The 19,082-nt window shown below is 39.6% G+C and overlaps 1 protein-coding gene across 1 annotated transcript; it reads left to right on the plus strand.

Annotated features, from left to right (window-relative positions):
• The first annotated feature begins 6,476 nt into the window (after positions 1–6,476).
• rad9b (RAD9 checkpoint clamp component B) lies at positions 6,477–18,314 on the plus strand. The gene is made up of 11 exons (XM_014033138.1): positions 6,477–6,576; positions 6,839–6,909; positions 7,043–7,180; positions 7,278–7,392; positions 7,600–7,699; positions 8,251–8,357; positions 8,464–8,570; positions 11,489–11,553; positions 12,114–12,233; positions 13,359–13,530; positions 16,752–18,314. Exons 1-11 carry the CDS (start codon positions 6,543–6,545, stop codon positions 16,908–16,910), a joined length of 1,188 nt encoding a protein of 395 aa, XP_013888592.1. The 5' UTR covers positions 6,477–6,542; the 3' UTR covers positions 16,911–18,314.
• The last annotated feature ends 768 nt before the right edge of the window (positions 18,315–19,082 follow it).

The raw sequence follows: 19,082 nt of genomic DNA on the forward strand, positions 1-19,082 counted from the left end.
TGCGCGTACGCGCACGGGGGTACCCATCTGCGATAGCCTTAGAGGGCGGAGCTTACACGAAATAGAACCCTGTTGATGGTTTTTATCGGTTGATCCCTCCTTGTGTCAGAAATGCTTGAGCAGACATGTAATTGGCCAAAATGGATAATTTGAGGCTCCCATTGGCTGAGCTGGCTAGGTCCCGCCTTCTCCATATCTCTTTACAGGATAAAATTGCTTTGTTGGCCACAAACACATTTTCCTCTGTGTGGATTGAAGTCTCCAAAAAAAAAAAGTTTGTTTGCTAAAACTGTAGCATTGACTGTGAGAATAAACCCTGCTTGTCTGTTAGCAAATTATCTCATTAAGACAGGATCAACTTTATTAAAACTTTTAGAAATAATCACAGGATTTACATGTACAACTGTTTTTAACTTTTTGACTCAGTCCAATTTAAAGTGGCCACTATAGGTAATCTATATTAAACACTAAATTAGCTATAAACTCATACATAAGATGATGTTTGTCTATAACTCAGTCATGAAATATAGTGGGAAATAGGCATTCTTTTAATGATTTTTAATATTTTGTTTTTGCCTTTCACATCACCACCACTAGATGGCGACAAATTCAACTGTTTAGGCAATGATGTAGAATACACTACATAGAACGTATACATAGTGAAAATACATTGAGTTCAGGTGCTGATGATGGGAGCAGAACCATTCTTTCAGCTGCAGAGAAGGGGGACAATAATTACTACAGCAAGTTGGTAAGCTATTCAAAAAGCTGATGTTTAACAAACTGCAGGTTTTCTTGTAGCACAGTGGGATCAAACCCACAGCCTTCCAGTTCCTGCATAAAACTGGACATGAAAACTGCTAAAGCTAGCCTTGTTTTAAGTGCAGTTCTGAACTCTTGTGTTATGTTCTTGTTCATTTTATCTTTGGTCATTTAAGTTGCAGAGGGACCAAAGAACCACAGGCTGACGATCCCTGTCTGACACGTCCAAAAGAAAATCTTTCATGATATTGAAAAATTTTATACACCATTTTTTATTCATTCATTTTCAGATACCTACGGTATTAAGTTTACTTTTTTGTTTTTCCAAAATTGTTTAGTAGTTTGGGTTTATATGTGTGGGGCCTCCATGTCAAATTGGGTCTGTTGCGAGACTTTAAAATGTAATTCAGCAAACTTTACAGTGACCACAAGACCAAAGACCTCACCTAAACTGGGAAAACTGGAGCCTCTCCCTGAGCCAATATTTAATTTTAGCRTTACTACAGTACTTGTACACTATAACAACTCCAGAGGTAATCAACAAAACCACAAGAAACCAGACACATTTGACATTTTCTGTACTGGAGTTTTTGTTTCAGACAACACATGTCATTATAAAATATTTTATTTTAAATTATGTTCTTTGCTATTTCTTCTGCCCACTTGACTGGACAGTTTTATCCTCTTGAGTCTCAGGTTTTCACTTGCTGTCTAATTTACCAGAAGTGAAGCTCTTTGCAAGGCTTTACACATCTACCTAATCAGAGAGTGGGACAAAYATACAAAGCAATAGAAATATTCCTACTAGCCAGTTTAGTGGAGCCAGTTGACATGACTTGCTTGAGTAAATTCAACCGTTCATTATTTTGTAGTGCATAAACAGCTCCTTCCATGATGAGTTCAAACTCATTTATTTTTGTAACGAGTAACTAGGTATTAAATTTTAAAGTAAAGAAGTAAAAGTGTAAATTTTAGCTTTAAATTTTAACAAAAATAAAAGTAAAAGGAATGATTTAAAAAATACTTAGTAAAATTACAAACCCTCAAAAAAAACTGTAACAAAATGTACTTAGTTACTATAAACCTCTGGAAATGGAAAATGCAAAAGACTCAGGTGGAGGCCTCAACAATCACCTGGATCAAAGACTAGCTGACAAACAGACCACAGTTAGTGAGACTAAAAGACTGTGTGTCTAACCAGGTGGTCAGCTGCACAGGAGCACCACAGGGAACTGTACTCTCACCATTCCTGTTCACACTGTACACTGGAGACTTCCAGCACAAGTCAGACTGCTGTCATCTACACACGTTRGCTGGGTTGATAAATCAGTTTCCTTGTTTGTTTTCTGATACAGCAGGGCGCACACATTTGATGGAACATGATGTGGATGTCGGAGACTCTAAGTCAATTAAACAGTTTTACAGAGTGAATCTGGAGAAGCGCAAGTATTTGGATGCAGAAGTTGGTTATATGTTGGAAAATAGATTGGCAGTATGTCCAGTTGGGCATGTCCATTCATTTTGRTGCCTAAATCTGATAACACTCCACCTTTCTGTTCAAATTTTTGGAAGCTTATTTATTTGTTTTTTTTAAGTACTTTATAGACCTCTGTCAGTTTCAGTTCAATTCAAAGACTTAATTAATTTCTTAAAAAACAAAATAAATTCTATAAACAATAAAAGAATAAATGCTTTCTCTGACTTTTGTGATTTCATGTATTCATATGTGTTGAAACTTCATGGAGTGTTGTATATTGTTTGCTTGTCACAGATTCTGCTCGTTTATCACAGGTGTCTCTCATTTGGGCTGATTGCCCAACTTGTCTCTGATTGGCTTAGATGACCTTTCATCTCTACATAGACTCATTGTTTGCCAGGGATCTGTCCCAAGCTGATGATGGCATGTAGCTGAAATGTGTCTATTTTTGCGCTTATTAAAACATTTTGATATTCTTGGAGTGCTGTTGATTCCTCTGTATTTATGTTTCAAGATGTCCTGTTTTTAAATAATTTCTTGATAATATTTGGAACAAATGCATCAATGAAAACTACAAGCGAGCTGCTGCAAAGACAGTTCAGGTAAATGAKCCAACAACGTGTCTAACCTGCACAAAGTATCAGAATTTTTAAGACATCCATGCATCAATTCACTGTCCATGGTACCAGTATCACTGTCATCCCCCACCAATGGCAGYGTGCTGTCCATGGTGCTGAAACACCCAGWCACTCCAGCAGGACTGTTCACAGCCTCAGCACACTCTGACTGCTCTAATTACACCTGACCAGCAGAATATGGCTTTAACAGGTTTACAGGAACATAACTGAGTTTTCTTTCTCCTCTTTCTCATTGAAATGAAGTAATGCTAATCAGACAGCTGCTCAAGAACGGGCCGGTCAATTTAGCTTGAAAAGGAGAAGTTATGACTGGACACAAAGCCAACACCTGATCGCCAGGCAGAAATGATCGCACCTCCACATGACGGTCAAACAAAGCTTTCATTTTTGACTGCACTGCAGACATATTCTCTTTCACARGATCTCGTGTGGCACACAAACATCTCCTGCAACCATCACATAATCCACCAGGTTACTTGGAACAACAGGCTCTTTTAGCCAAACCACCATCAGACTGCCGTTCCTCCAAACAGGACTGGATGCTCCTTATATCCTGAACCCGGCTCCTCCCYTTCCAGTCCCTTATGGAAGCACAGTTAATCAGCACCCCGCCAACAGTAGCAGCAGAGGCCGTCACAAGTGGTAAAGAACAATAAATCTTATTAAAACATAATACAGTATGTCAAGAGAGACTCTTTAAAATAACGTTTAAAGGGGCAATATCATGTAAAATCAACTTTTTTGAGTTTTATATCATGTTATAATGTTATCCTCTCATCAAAAACATGCCCAGAGCCATACTTTGACTCATTCATGCATGTTTGAGAAATCCTGCAGTGTTTTTAGGAAGCCATGCTGAGGAGCAAAAACAACCGGTTGGGTCTAGAACCTCCTTTTGGGACCAGCTCCTCCTCTGGGCTGTGTCTCCAACCTGAGCTTCCTCATCACAGAGCACACACACCCACCTGACCCCATGCTGAAATGGGCGGGACAGAAGCGGAAGGAGGTTCTTAAAGAGACAGAGCTAATTTGGAGGTGTTTAGAAACAGATATGATGAGAAGTCAAGTTTATTTTCTATTTAAACATATAAACAGCATTTTAATAACAACTAGATGTGACATAGTTACTTTATTATGGTACAGAATTTAAATAGATGCCTGAGAAACACATAATATTGCCCCTTTAAAGAAAATAGTTCAGTTCTGGACATAACGTCAGGGTTCAGAGGTCATCCCAGAATRGGGGTCACTTCACTCTACAGTAGTCCGTTATCATCAAAAATAAAATAAACATTTGAAATAAATCAAGTTTCACTTTTTGAATGGTATTACTGAAATAATTCAACTTATTCATTATATTCTAATTTWATGACCAGCAGCTGTATATACTGCAGGTCAACAGAAATTGTACAAATGTGATAGTGTTCAGAAATTTATTTTCCTCCATGACATCAATACGCTTCCATAGCGTCGTGATCCGGAACATCACCAAAATTTAATGGTGTGTTCCTTGGGCCAGTACCCACATGTTGTAAAAATGTCATGACAATCCGTCAGACAGACAGACAGACAGAAAACATTACCTCCTCCCCTTGGCRGAGGTCAAAAATCCCTGTAAGATACCAAACAGATAGTAAAATAGTGACACAACCTTTATTTACTGTGTGGCTGCAGGTCCTGCAGTCACAGTATGTGTATACTAAAGCATTATTCACATTTTAACATCACCTCTAGTCCTGACGATTTGAGCCGATCTCTTKAAGTGCTCTCTTCAGATTTTGAATGAGCAACAAAACCCTCTGTTCTGATTAGGACTTCTCAAGTCTGTGTAACTAGGAGGTCTATGTGACGGAAAAAAAAAAACCCAGGAAGAGATAGAGTTCCTGCTGTTATCATTTTGTTGAYTGCCAAATAACATTAGCTACAATGATAAAATATTATAAATATTAAATAATCAAAACTATTGTTCAGCCTTACTTATAAAAAGGTAATCCCATGTGATCTGCTTTCAAAACAGTAGATTAATGCACCAAATAAGGGCATGGTTGCTTGCTCCAGTGCTGCTTGTTTGAGGAGATACCCATTCAAAATGGCAGAGCCGCGCAATGCGATTCAGCTTGCCATGAGGTCTCTAGTTATTTATATGATATCTATGGTTGTGTGACTCTGTGATGAGGAAGCTCAGCTTGGAGACACAGCCCAGAGGAGGAGCTGATCCCAAAGGAGGTTCTACTCCCTATCGGTCATTTTTGCTCCCCTGCCTGGCTGTCTCATTAACACTGCAGGATTTCTCAAACATGCATGAATGAGTCAAAGTAAGACTCTGGGCATGTTTTTGATGARAGGATAACATTATAACATGATATAAAACTCAAAAAAGTTGATTTTACATGATATTTCCCCTTTAAGTGAAAAAATTCCAAGGGAACAAGAATGCTGAAAACTTTAGTACTGACTGTATAAATTTCTCATCTGAAAAAACTACAGTGTACCAAAGAGTTAGACTCTGAGACAACGTGGTTCAACTTTTCCACTGCTAGAACTTATTTGAAGAGCTATAGATCTGTTTTAAGCTGATAGTCTAGTAGAGATTCACAACCAGGGGTACGTGTACCCCTTGGGGTACGGGAGCATATTACAGGGGGTATGTGGAAAAATTTCCCAGGTGTGTAAAAAAATTAATAAAAACAGGACTGAGATATGTAGGGCTCTATGACTTCTACAATGTGGAAAATGCAAATGGAATCACAAAATTGACACAAAATGGAATCCAGTATAAAACACAGAATCTCATTTGCTCATTTGGGTGAGTTTCTGAYGTATTTTGGACAATACAATATATTTTGGACACTGCTGTTTTCTGCACCTGCCATTACTTGGTTTATTTATTTAATTAAATATTCACTTTCAAGGCAAAGTTTTTATCTTTGTTTAATTTGAGTTGAAAAGAACAAAATGCCTGAAAATTAAACGTTCTATGGGGTTAAATAAATACTTTTCATTTAATAATCAGCTGTTGTAGGCTACAGTATAGTTTTGCAGAAGCATCATTACTTTTGACAGACGGGGTACTAGTGGAATGACAAAATGGCTCGGGGGTTCATAAGTCTAAAAAGGTTGGGAACCACTAGTATAATAGACACATTTAAGTCAGTGAGCCAAAATCGTACTCTAAACACTTAGTAATGGTAAATAAAACTGAACTTTTTACATGCACATGATGTACTCAGGTTGCTTGAARCAATGCATTTCAATTTAAATGGACTCTGTCTCTACAAAGACCATGGTCTAGGGAGGTTTATCCACCCTTAAAGGCTGTTACAGTCAAATTGTTCTATTGACTTRGGTGATTCATTTGTATAGAAATAAAACACCAGGACGGTTTTGTACTGAAAATATGCAAATAATTTGCAATTTGGATTAGTCTCCTATTTAAAAACATATTCAMACAGTTTATAATATAAAATAACTACATAATTTGTGTAAATATTTAGGCTGTAACCCATATCTATGTGTATGCATTAAATCGGTTCACTCTAAGATTTGTAAATATACTATGAACGTTCTGCGCRTGCGCCAATTACGCAGTTCGGTTCAGTAGCGAACTAGCTAGCTTCATTAAAAAAAAAAAAAGCTAGCTAGCTTCATTTGTTGTCTTGTCCAGCATGAATTGTGTTATTGAAGGGAGCTGTATCAAAGGTAATTTAGATTAAATTTAAGTTTACTTTAAAAAATATATATATTTAAACCCGATAACAAATAGAAGCGCTAGCATGATAAGTTAAACTTTGCTTTTCTCTTGGCTAACGTAGCTATGCCTATGGTAGCTGTGATTCAACATGTTGCAGTGTATCCACTTTAGTAAATAAACAGGATAAGCGACAAAATTCGTAGCTAGACGAGTAAACAACAATTGTATTATTATTTACTGTTAACAAACTTGTAGCTGGTTCTGCTGCAGTCTTTGGGAAAGCTGTCCATGCCTTGTCACGGATTGGAGATGAGCTCTGGTTGGATCCCATGGTCAAAGGGGTGAGCTGAGCTGGACTGGGGACGGTGGGGGAGATAAAACCTCCATAAGACATCCCTCCTGTCCTTCGGTTTTTGCCTAAATGACTCATTTCCTTGACTTTGTCTTTTCTTTTTAATTTTTTTTTCCTGACAGCTGGCTCTGAGATCTGTGAGTTCTGCTCTCTCTGCATATGGAGGCTTCCTCTTCTCGCCGTTGTTCTTCCAGCAGTACAGCCTGAGATCACTGTCAGAACAGCACAGACAAGCAATCAAATGTAAAGTGCTCATGAAGGTAAACGTTTTCCTTGGCACACAATCTGTCGTCATAAACTTCCTAATTAGTTTGATGAAGAAAACGACGACTGTTAATTATTGCACTCCTGTTACAGTCGGTGTTATCACTGTTTCGCTGTCTGACTTCCATTGAGCGCAGTGTGCAAGAATGTCACATATCAATCACCACTCCKACTGACAGAGTGATGATCCAGTTCATCTGCAGACATGGTAAGAAACAATATTTGCAATATAAACCAGCTCTAGATGTAAGAAAGAATCAAAGACAGGAGATGGAATGTTTATAATTTATTAGATTTATTATTATTATGAAACTAGTCAAATTTGCATCTGTAATTCGTATTCTGCAACAAATAGTTATTGCACATTGTTAACACCTGGGGGCAGTGTGCTCTAATCTCTCTGTTTTTGTGTCAGGCATAACTAAAACTCACAACCTAAGCTTCCAGGAAAGTGAGGCTGTGGAGGCAATGTTTGCCACCCACCTCTGTCCGAATGTGCTGAAAGCTCCTGCCAGGTTAGCACCGTAAAATTCACTGAATTACTTAGATTGATGTGTTTATCCGTGATTATCACTCCACAACTTTATATCAACTTAAATAGCTCCGTGCAATTTCTATGAATTGGAGCTAATTTCTGTAAAAATGGTCAGGCACTGAAGTAAAAAAAGGATTTGACRGAGTGAAGAAGCAGCCAGTGCCCAAAGAAGTATTTTGAAAGCCACTCAGAAAACCTAGATGACAACCTTTCTCTGTGCCGTCCACTTCCTTTTTCTCAGTCTCGCTCCTCTTCTCGCACCTGTTCCTCATATTCATTTTGCTGAGCTGTCTCCACTCACCACTTCACTCTCAGCCTGCTTATTCTCCCAGTCCTCACTCAGTCCTCAGTCACTGTGATTTGTTCCCCTGTCTGGTTCTTCATGTGGTCCTCTTGAGCGTTCCACTCAGTATTTTGCTGCCCCGTCAGCCTTTTGTTTGTAGATATTTAAATCCTTTTCTTACCTTATCTCAGCTCTAAACCTGACACACTTGTGTTGTTTTGCATTTGTCCTGCTCCCTGTTCCTGCAGGCTCCTTGGTGACATGGTGGCTCACTTTCCAGTATTTCAGGAGGAAATCACTCTGTCTACGACTCCACTGAAAGTCTGTCTGAGAAACTACCAGGAGGGAGGAAAAGGTGAGTTAACACAAGTGTWCGTTCAGATCCAGGACTCACAACCACTTCTAGGCCTAAGTTAATGTTGCACCACTATTTCAAGCATGCAGACGTACTTGTGTTTTAGGTCACATGAAGATGACGTGCACTGAGATGTCCTTACATCCAGACGAGTTTGACCATTTTCAAATAGGAGAGGATTCTGACATAACCTTCTGTCTGAAGGAGCTGAGGGTAACAGCCACTTCATTAATGTGTGCTTTGTAGTTGTGTGTCTGTGTGTACTACAGAGCATCGCCTGTGTAAGGAGTGATCTATTTGGCCTTGTTGTCTGGATTCTCAAARCTCTTAAAGCCCCAGCCTGGCTCTTGTTTCATGTTCTTGTAAATGTTGCCTTCAGGGCTGTGATTTTCTAACCATGATAGAATAACTTAAGGTGACGCACCACCACACGTTAAAAAATGTAATAAAAGTACTTTGTGGCAAAATGTTTGTTACATTTGAACACAAACCAAACAACCTGGGTATACCTGGGTATTTTATGTGGCCTGTTAGAGTTTCAAAAATGTTTTTAATGATTTAAAATAAGCATATGCTTCTTTAAAGCATTGACCATAAACTACTGTGTATCTCTCATAAAGCATGTTGGTTATTTTACGTGCAGAATGACAGAATCCCTCCTCTAGGTGGAGGTGCACAAGACTCAACGGTCACTGAATAATTCACCATGTAAAATTTTATTTATTCATTTATCTAAAAAACAACAGCAAATTGTATATACAACAAAAATACAATCTCAAATTAAGTGAAAGAAAAAAGAAAAGAAGAAAAAAAACTTATATCTGCCCCTTTTCTCACTAAAGAAATTCAATTAAAAAATAATCTTCAAATACCAGACACAAAACAAAAAATATACAGAGAAAGAAAACAAACAAAAATAAAAACAAACAAAAAACAAACAAACAAAAAAGTCAACAAAAGTTTAACATCTTCTTGAGCAACAAATCTTACATAATACCATTTTATATTTCTCCAACAGACTAACCTTTATCATTCTCTTAAACAAACACGCTGATCTGTGAATCTCCATTTCACTGCATTTTCTCCAGATACATTTGCTGACTTCCTTTTATACTGGGAAGTGGAATTTCCCACTTACGAGTGGTACATTTAAACCGGAAAATCCCCCAGTGGACAGTCCCTGTCAGAATGTGGGAGGGTTCAGATTTCAAGATGGTGGCTAGGGCTGTGCGGTGTAAGCGGTAGACGGTAGAAATGGTATTGAAGTTGGCCTACGGTAGAAATTTACGCTCTACCGTCATATCGTCATTACGTCATCACACCTGTGTGAACAGGGCTGCGAGTGCAGAGACAACAGAGCAGGAGAAGTTCGAAATTTAATGAAGAAATTCTAGTGTTTTAAAACAYGWATAGAGAGGATAAATCCTCAAAATATCCTCCTACCRCTGTAGAAAAGTTACGTCGTGTCGCGGGATCATAATCTCTTCCTCTCGCTGCACGTCRTGCAGAGYGCTTTAACAACTGTTTTTTCACACCCAATTGTCGGAGAAAAAACTTGTTTTTTAAAGTATTGTTACTCACAGAGATGATTTTAAAAAAAGACGTGGACATTCGTTCAGCCATAAATCCATCTTGCTAATGCAAAGTTGGCTTCTGCTCTGATGATGAAGATGATGAAGAAGATGAGCGTGCAGCAAAGCAGCAGCTGATAGCAGGTGGAAGCTCACTGTTTGGCAGGCAGATATTAAAGCAAAAATGCTGAGTTTGATTAAGATTACAGTTCTCTGCAAAAAAAAATACTCTAAAAATTACATTATCTTTACTTTTCATGATAATTTTCTACCGCGATATATACTGTTACCGTGAAGGGGTTCAATTTATACCGTGATATGAATTTGAGGTCATACCGCCCAGCCCTAGTGGCTACTCACCACAACTCATCTAGTAAAACTCTCTGACTTTTACTTTTAATAGTATTTCAGTTTTATTTATTTCACATTTAGTCAGTCGAACACGTAGTACTTTTCATTTATAAGAGGACGTGTTAAACACTGTTTCTACACAGGAAATACCATGTAGAGCTCAGTTAGTGTTTGTTTTCTGTTCTCAGTCTCAGCAGTGAGACAAAGACCCCAATGTTTTGTGTTTTTAGTCAAAGTTTATTCCGCCTGGCCCTTAGAGCCACCTTAATGCTCGTGTGGCCTTCAGCAGAAATTAGTTTGACACTCCTGACCCAAACTTTGACCAACACCCATGTGTTRGTAATTTGAGTAAATGGAAAACACTGATACACAATCTCAGATTTCTGAATAACTAAYTGAGTAAAATCTCACTGATTTGTCRTGTTCATTTCCATTTAAAACTCAAAACAAAAAGACTTAAATAGTCATGGAAATTCGGTGGAAGTCTGAACTTGTGCAGCTCATGACACTTGACCTACATTAACTCCAACGACTCTTGTCCCTACTGTCTCGGCATGTTTGCTGAACTCCCCGCTGTGAGCCTCCTCATTACGGCCTGGCCGTCTTGTACCTCTGGTTTTGGAAAATCGGGTTTGGGTGGATTAGAAACCTGGATTTAGGTATTAGTCAGTCTCACGCATTGTTAATTCTTCACCTCCATGGCAGTACACACATTATGACTGCACTCGTTAACTTCTAATCTAACAATAATAATAATAATAATAATAATAATAATAATAATGCATTTTATTTATAAAGCACCTTTCAGGACACCCAAGGACACTGTACAATAGAAAAAGAAAAAATATATAGATACATATATATACATAAAGTAGTGTGGGAGAAACAGAGATGTGGAGTACAGAACAGTGATATAATAAAATTCAAAAATGTAGACAAATTGAACAATGGGGTTGTGGGGGAGAAACATCGAAATGAGGACAACAAAAACAGACATATATTGAAAATAGGAATTAACAGCAGTAGGCTAATTTGAAAAGGTGCGTCTCCAGGCCAGTCTTAAACAGGGAGAGAGAGGTGGTATTGCGTAAAATCTGCACAGAATGGTTGTGATTATGTCATGCATGCACAAGCACRTGAGATTTGTTGGTTAATTGAAGCTGATGTATATTTACTATGCGTTTTGTTTATTTTGATTTTTTTTTTCAGGGCATTCTGTCTTTTGCAGCATCTCATTGCCTTCCAGTGTCAGTTCACTTTGGTGCAGCAGGAAAGTAAGTTGGCTTTTTTATGTTCAGCTTGTGTCACATTAAAGGCATAGCGTGAATTAAAAGAATGCATATGGGCCGTTACAATCTCTGCCAGAGTTTTCAACTAAGATCATTTTAATGATTGACAGAGTTGTAACAATTTGAAAATACCTTAAAAATAACACTATGCACACGCTCATCTTAGTAAGTGTGATGAGTCACTCTCAGCCACTACCACTTCAAATGTTATGCCAGTATCTTTATAACTGACTGAGTTCTATCAGTTTTTGTGTTTAAAGGTCAGCTGGCAGTGACAGACATCTATTATTGGCTTCATTAAAATTCATCCTGCAGTTCATGAGCTATTTTGGTAGCAGATCGACACACGAACACACAAACATAAACAAAAACATTATTGCCTGCCTTAACAACAGACTAATAACTAATAATACAAATATCATTACCTTCAAGCTGAGTGAGTGACACTTATTAAATATTATTATTTGTTTAAATGGGAGTCAGATGATTATTTGCAGTATTTTATAGGTTTTTAGGTCCTAGTGTATGATTTCTGCTGTCTGCAGTCCCGTGTGCTTCTCTGTGAAAGATGAGGTTGTTGATGCCACCGTGGTGTTGGCTACTCTAAACAACTCTGAAAGCAGGGGTCCACCTCAGCCAGAGACCCCCGCCCCAGCTACACCCAGGTAACAAACGCTGCAAGTGTCAGTCGTTCTGCTTTAATCCGCACAGATCTCACTTGTTTTGTTGTTATTTTGACTTTGACAGATTGTCAGAGCTGCACCACTGCAGGGAATATTTAAATGTTTTCTCCGTGACTTTACCTGAGCTCTTCTCCTGGCTCTCAGTCAAGGCGGTTTTGCCCTCACTGTCTGTTTTTATCCTCCTAAGAGGGCACGGTGTTAACTGCAGCCAGTCTGCTGTCTGTCAGGGAGATAAATAGGGCAAGCCCAGGACATGTGTAGTTGAGTTAGAAGCCTTTCAGTGAGACGGTCCGTAATCCCTTCATCCTGCTCTCAGTCTCACTGCCCTGCTTCAGCTGCTCTCAAACTGATTCAGTACTGGCTCGGTTTCCACTGCTAAGCAATTAAACTCCAGCACCAGTTATGTTTGCTCCTTTGACACGTCATTTAGGTGGTTTCAGAACATTTTGTGCCGTGTCATGCAGCCTCACCTGCTTGCCTGTGAGGTTGCATTAAAGSCCTTTGAAAGCAGCTCGCTCTCTTCCTCCCACTGTGTTCCTGTTGGTACATGTGGTCGGCGTGCTTCTGTAATGTTGATGACTGGTGATGTGTTTACATGCAGAGGGTTGTTTTCTTGTTCACTCWCATTACCGAGGCCACTTTCCCTTTCAGCTGAATGTTACCTTTGTTTTCTTCTTGTGCAGTTTTATTGGAACAATCCTACTCATAGGAGTTTAGAGCTAATTGTGCTCATGTTGTGACCACGCTCTGGCTTCRTAAAGTCCTGAGGAAAAATATGAATAAAAACAAACACAGGAATGTGATAAAAACAAATGAAATGTTTGTAGTAACATGTTTGTTGTGAGTTTCTGTAGTTTCTGTTGACTTCCCAACATGTTATTTCTGTCTCCACCTAAGGCAGGAAACTTACCACTAAAGCAATTATCTGCTCTCACCAGGATAAGTCACAAGTTTATGAGTCAGACTTCAGAGATGTGATCGCTGCACAGAAGCTGAGTTATTTTGTAGCTCTAGTGTGCAGCATGGTTTAAATGCTTAAAGTGAAGGTTAGGTTTGGAGTCTCACCACCTGATCACAACATTCAGCCTGAGCTGAGCRTCCTCTCAGGTGTGCAGATGCTGCAGTTCTACCTGTGGGTGTGTGTGAGGAACACGAGCGGGTCCTGTCCAGCCAGGGCAGTCCGGAGTGGATTCATCCTCTGCCTCGGATCAGTGGCCCTACCAGACTGTGTGAGGCTGAAGAATGTGCCAGCACCACCGCAACCCCTGCATCCACTAAGGTAACGAGGTCGTGCTGTTTGGAAATGTTATTGGACTCTCTGTMTGGTCTGTGTTCACACTTTTAAGAAGTTAGTTTGCAACGAGGAAGGCCGAGTGTACTGGGAAGTGTGCCCAGAGAGAGATAATTCTTCACGCTCTCACAGCTGTCAGACCCAGCACTGATGTGTTCCAGTAGACAGCTTCACAGYTCCTGGGACATGCCTGTCCACCGAATACAAAAAGTCAAAGAAAACACCTTTTTATTTAACAAACCTTGCATAATTCATGTGATTTTACCCATTTTGTCACATATTTCCTTTTGAACTTGGCTCAGMCATAGTGAAACAGGAAGTGACATCAAAGGGGAACTCTTTAAAGGGATCCCTGATTAGTTGTAACATTAGACTTTATTTGATAAACATCTGTTTTAACTGTAAAATAAAGACTGTAAAAATACTGTAGGTCAGCGGTGCCCAACCAGTCGCCCTCCAGCTGATTCCCAGGTGCCCGCACAGCRCAACCTTGCTGCGGAGCCTCTAGCGCCGGCTTTGAGCGTCGCATCCCGGAGTGGCTTATCTTGTTTGAAAGCTCTGGTTCTGCCCTACAAGGTGAAAGTTGACGACGTTCCCCCGCGGAGCAATAGGCAAAAAAACCTCCAAAATACGCACCGTCTGACCTCCCGCCGGGGTGGTTTTAGCCCCTCCTCCCTGGCTAGGAGCGTCKGAACCCAGCGTGGATGGTCGGGTTTTAAAGCCCTAGCTCTCCCCTACAAGGTGAAAGTTGAATGAAGTCCTTGCGACGTTCCCCCGCGGAGACATAARTGAAAAACCTCCAAAATTATGCACCRTCGGACCTCCSCTGGGGGTGGTTTTAGACCCCCTCCCWGGRCTAGGAGCATCGGATCCCGGARTGGCTGGTAAGGTTTTAAAGGTCTGGTTCTGCCCTACAAGCTGATATGTGAATGGAGTCTCTGTGAYGTTGCCCCGCGGAGCTATAACCAAATTACGCACGACTTAGTGCATTTTACTCGCATTTTTGGGAGGAAATTTCAACATTTGTTTGCTTCTCCTGCGGGCTCTGAGCATCGGATCTGAGAAAGTGAGTTGACTTTAGAAAGCTGCGGTCCTCCTTTACAAACTGGAAGTGGTTGCAAGTTCCTGGGACGTCCCCCCGCGGAGCTATTAACCAACGACCGGCCGAAAAAGACGCTTTGGCGGGCGATATAGTACTCAATTTACTCCGGAGCCTCTAGCGCCGGCTCTGAGCGTCGGGTCCGGGCGGGAGACGGCTCATTTTAATGTTCTGCATCTTTGCTACAACCTGGAGGTAGTTACTGGGACGTTCCCACGCGGTGATATAAGTGATAAAATGTAGTTGGGCAAGCTCCAGCGAGTGAAATGGCTGATTTCCAGCACGGGGCTGCTGGTGCTGATGCAGGGGAATAAAAGGAAGAGATCCAGTGAGGTGGAACCGTGGTCCTACGTCCAGCACCCGCTCTCCTGCCTGGATTCAGCCAGAAACCCCTCGCGGGCGATATTTCTGCAAAAATGCATAAAATTCAGAAACCCACCTGATGGATCTGTTCCAGACAATAAAAGGAACAGATCTGATCAGGTGAAACCGGTCCTGGAAGCTCAGCACTGGGTTTTATAGCCGCCTGCTAGGGAGTTTTATAGTGTGCTTTGACTTTGAAAAAAAAGGGCGGCACTCTTGTGGTAGCCATGTTGACCCTGACAGATTTTTGTTTTGTTTTTCCTCCCCTGTATGGAGAGAAGAGAGGAGAGTTCTTTGAATAAATGGAGACGAGTTCCCGTGCTCCAAAGTTATTTGACTCTGGTTCTCACTGGGCAGGTTTTCAGCCCTGGTAGCTCACACGTTACAGTGAGTACTAATTGAAGGAGGTAAAAAAAAATTGATCCTTTTTGTTCAAGCATCACTTTTATGTTTCTCTGTCAGGAGTTAAGTAAGGACTTTATCTTTTCTTTTTTTTTGTAGGTAAATATATATGGTTAAGTAAAAAGTTTTGTTTGACAATACTTTAAATTAAATAAAACTAGCAACACATCATGTTCTGTTTTATTTACTTTAAAGAAGTGAGGAGTAGGGAGACAAAAATTATGTTTTTTTTAATACTGAGACTGGACGAGTAGCTCTCGGCAAACTGCCAACTTCAAAAGTAGCTCTTGGTTCAAAAAAGGTTGGGCACCCCTGCTGTAGGCCGTTTAGTTTTGATCATTTTTAAAAGTATATTTTAACATGGACGAAGTCATTTTATTTACACACAAAGCATTCTGGGTAAATGAAGACATGGATAGGTCCTCAGTGTGAGTGAGCTATATCCACCCTGAAGGTTAATCTTGGACAATATCTGATGATCGACTCTTTTAAATGAAACCAGAGAGCGTTGACAGAGAGGAGAAGGTAGAAATGACTCAGCCTGKAACTGAAAATATVGATGGAGGACAACAGAGCTGCTTCATGGAAGAAGAACCTCAGCTTAGCCTGTTAGCCTTWGCGCTAGCACCGACGCTATATTGCCTTATACGTATTAGCTCGGTGCTAGCGAGACAAACAAGCTAAACTTAATAAAATAATCACATAACCATGTCAAACAGCGAGCTGTCAGTGACAACAGAAAGCCAACAGGATGGTTGATGAAAAATTACAAAAACATTCAGTCATTTGAACTGTATTAAGATTTCAGTCACTTCAATTGCACTTACGTAAAATTATTTGCACAATATGAAGAAAGTAAGCAAACAGTTTGTATTTGATGCAAGTGCAAACTATTGAGCTAAACTGCAGAAGACAAGCAGATGTGTTTTACTTATGCTGCAAAAATGGCAGACATGACCTGTTTATAGCTGAGATGGTCCAAAAATCTGATTCGGACCTTTCTTCAAGTTTGCCCTAAGAAGGTAAAGTATGTGAGAAGCAGATCAGTCTTATAGGACATCATGGTGTCTTTTCAAAATGGCAGTAAGAACACAGGCCTGAGGTCTTCTACAGCTGCAACACAATGTTTATCCATAAGTCTTATTGCAGATCCCAGGCACTGAATGTGTTAGAAAGACATACCGGTACTTCAAGACAACCATAAGATTTTGCTGTTTTTTTTTTCTTTTTTGCAAAAGCATCTATTTTAAGAAAAATATGATTTTCAGGAGATTGCAAACCACGTCTGATGTAAGTGGTAAAATAAAACCGAAGCCGTAAAAGTTTGTTTTTTACTTCTCCACAGATCTGCTCTCTTCTGTTTAAAGCCTTGTCATCTGAGGAGGAAGATGATGAGGATGATGGTTGCACAGCCAGACTACCTGTCCTGGCACGCTATAGTGACGAAGATGAAAATGATGAGGACTACCCTGCAAGAAGCTCGACAGTGAGAGTGGAGTTCTGAGTCATTTGTTGTAGGTTGGTGCAGTTTCTGCACATGTGCACAAAGTTTTTAGTTAAGAAAAGAATTATTTATATTTATTTTTTTATTTAAATACATTTCGATTTGTAGCAACTCAGACTTTGTTCTATTTGCAAAAATGTTTACATCTCACTTGCTGAAACAGCTTAGTGTAGGTTTCTCACAAGTTAGTGCATCTGTCAACATAAACCAACTTTTTTTGTCCGACCCCTCCATGATAGCTAAAGAACACTGCCACACCTGTGTCCTGTCTGAGGAATGTCAGGTGCGTCTCTCTCTCTCACACACACACACACACACACACACACACACACACTGTCCTGAGAAGCAGGAACTGAGCATGCTGAGCTCAGTCACTGTGGTGTCATTTCTTCATTGTTCAGTTTGTAGCAATGTGTTCTTATTGCACTTTACCTCTGTAATATGAAAATCAAATACTACTTGTTAATAAATATATTTTTATTTAAATATACAGATTGTAATTTCCCCCACATAGCTCAGATCTGCATTGAACTGTACATTGTATATACATGCTGTGACAGTCTGAAAGATGGAGAAACAGGAAGAATGTCAATAGGAGTCAGAAAGCAGGGACAAAGCTTTCAGTGGTAGTACCAAATGACTAGGATTACCAACATTGTGTTTTAAGGCAGTTTAGGTTGTCTTCAGTGTTTAAACTCCTGAATCAGAGCAGTCCCATCACGCCACGCTCAGTGTGAACTCATGATTTAACAAGTGAACCATTAGATGAGTGTAAACAATGACCCACAGCGATCATTTTCTCTGGTTGAAATGGCTTTATCAATATTCCTGAACTCCTGATCAAACACACAGGAGGAGATTTATAAAGAATTTAAAATGGAGGTGATAATCCCTTTTGTTTAGACAGCAAGCTGACAGGGTATGCTGTTTTGACTCTTATGGCTACTTTACAGTTTCAGGTTCTGTGTTCAGTACCTGGTACAAAGTCAGGTGGGGGTTTAGGAACTGCAGACATGTTTGCCAGTATCAACAACTCCTGATACAAGGCACTAATACACAATATGGACTTTATAGACTCACCCACGTGTAGGTAGAAGCACTATATAGACAGAAACACACTGGAATAACCAACCAAGGTGAGAAATTGTGCTGTTAAATGTAGCTTAGCTCCTGCCAGCAGACCAGAAATACAAACCACATTTCAATGTGATATAACATTTCATAGGTGAATATAAGGCCATTTTAGCTCAAATCATTAAAAATGTGTTTACGTCCATCTATGCTGCCAGAAAATCATTGAATAATCAAATCTGCTTTACCCATTTTATGAGTGAATCTATATGCTAGATGGTAGCATATACAATGTGTTCTAGCTATACAAAAAGGTTTTTTTTAATATTGAAGTTCATGTTTTATAGGGCCTAAATATTAGGGATGCACTGATATGAAAMTTTCAGACAATATCAATATCCGATATTATCATTATGGTCGATAACCGATATTTACAGATTACACAAACACACAAACTATTTATATACATACACACAAACATACTTGTGTTTTTTCGACATCATAAAAAGTAACCAGACATCTGACATGGCTCTACTTCAGTTATTCCTGGCTGCAGAGTCACCATCATGATCAAACAGATGCCACTCAACCAACCATCTCCCCTCCAGAAACACTAACTACAAAGCTAAAACGTGGGAAATCAACATCAAACGTTAATATTGGCCCAGATTTACTTATCGGACAGATACCCATGTTAATGTCGATATATCGTGCATCCCTACTAAATATTTCCAGAACTATGATGAAAAGAGACTACACTAAAGGTAAAGCGATTAAATTAGGGTTGCAGAGCTCTAATTAAACCAAGTACACATGTAAAACACTTTGTGTACTTGTCTAGCTAGAATTCTTACAGCACTTGGTAATTTTATCAGGAACTTAAATGCTAGGTAGCTGGTATGATACTGCATACTCAATCTCCAGCATAATAATTGTTTAGGAAAATAATATGTTTGCATTTTAGAATGACATACAGCACACAGGGTTAATGGGCCTCATGCAAGAACATGTTCGTATTCTTCTCCTAAATTTCTCTTACTTTTGTTCGTACAAAGGGTTCGTACGAACATGTCACGTCAGATTCAACAAACTCTTCTATCT

This window comes from Austrofundulus limnaeus, unplaced genomic scaffold, assembly GCF_001266775.1.
Source record: "Austrofundulus limnaeus strain Quisiro unplaced genomic scaffold, Austrofundulus_limnaeus-1.0 Scaffold1643, whole genome shotgun sequence".
Lineage (NCBI taxonomy): Eukaryota > Metazoa > Chordata > Actinopteri > Cyprinodontiformes > Rivulidae > Austrofundulus > Austrofundulus limnaeus.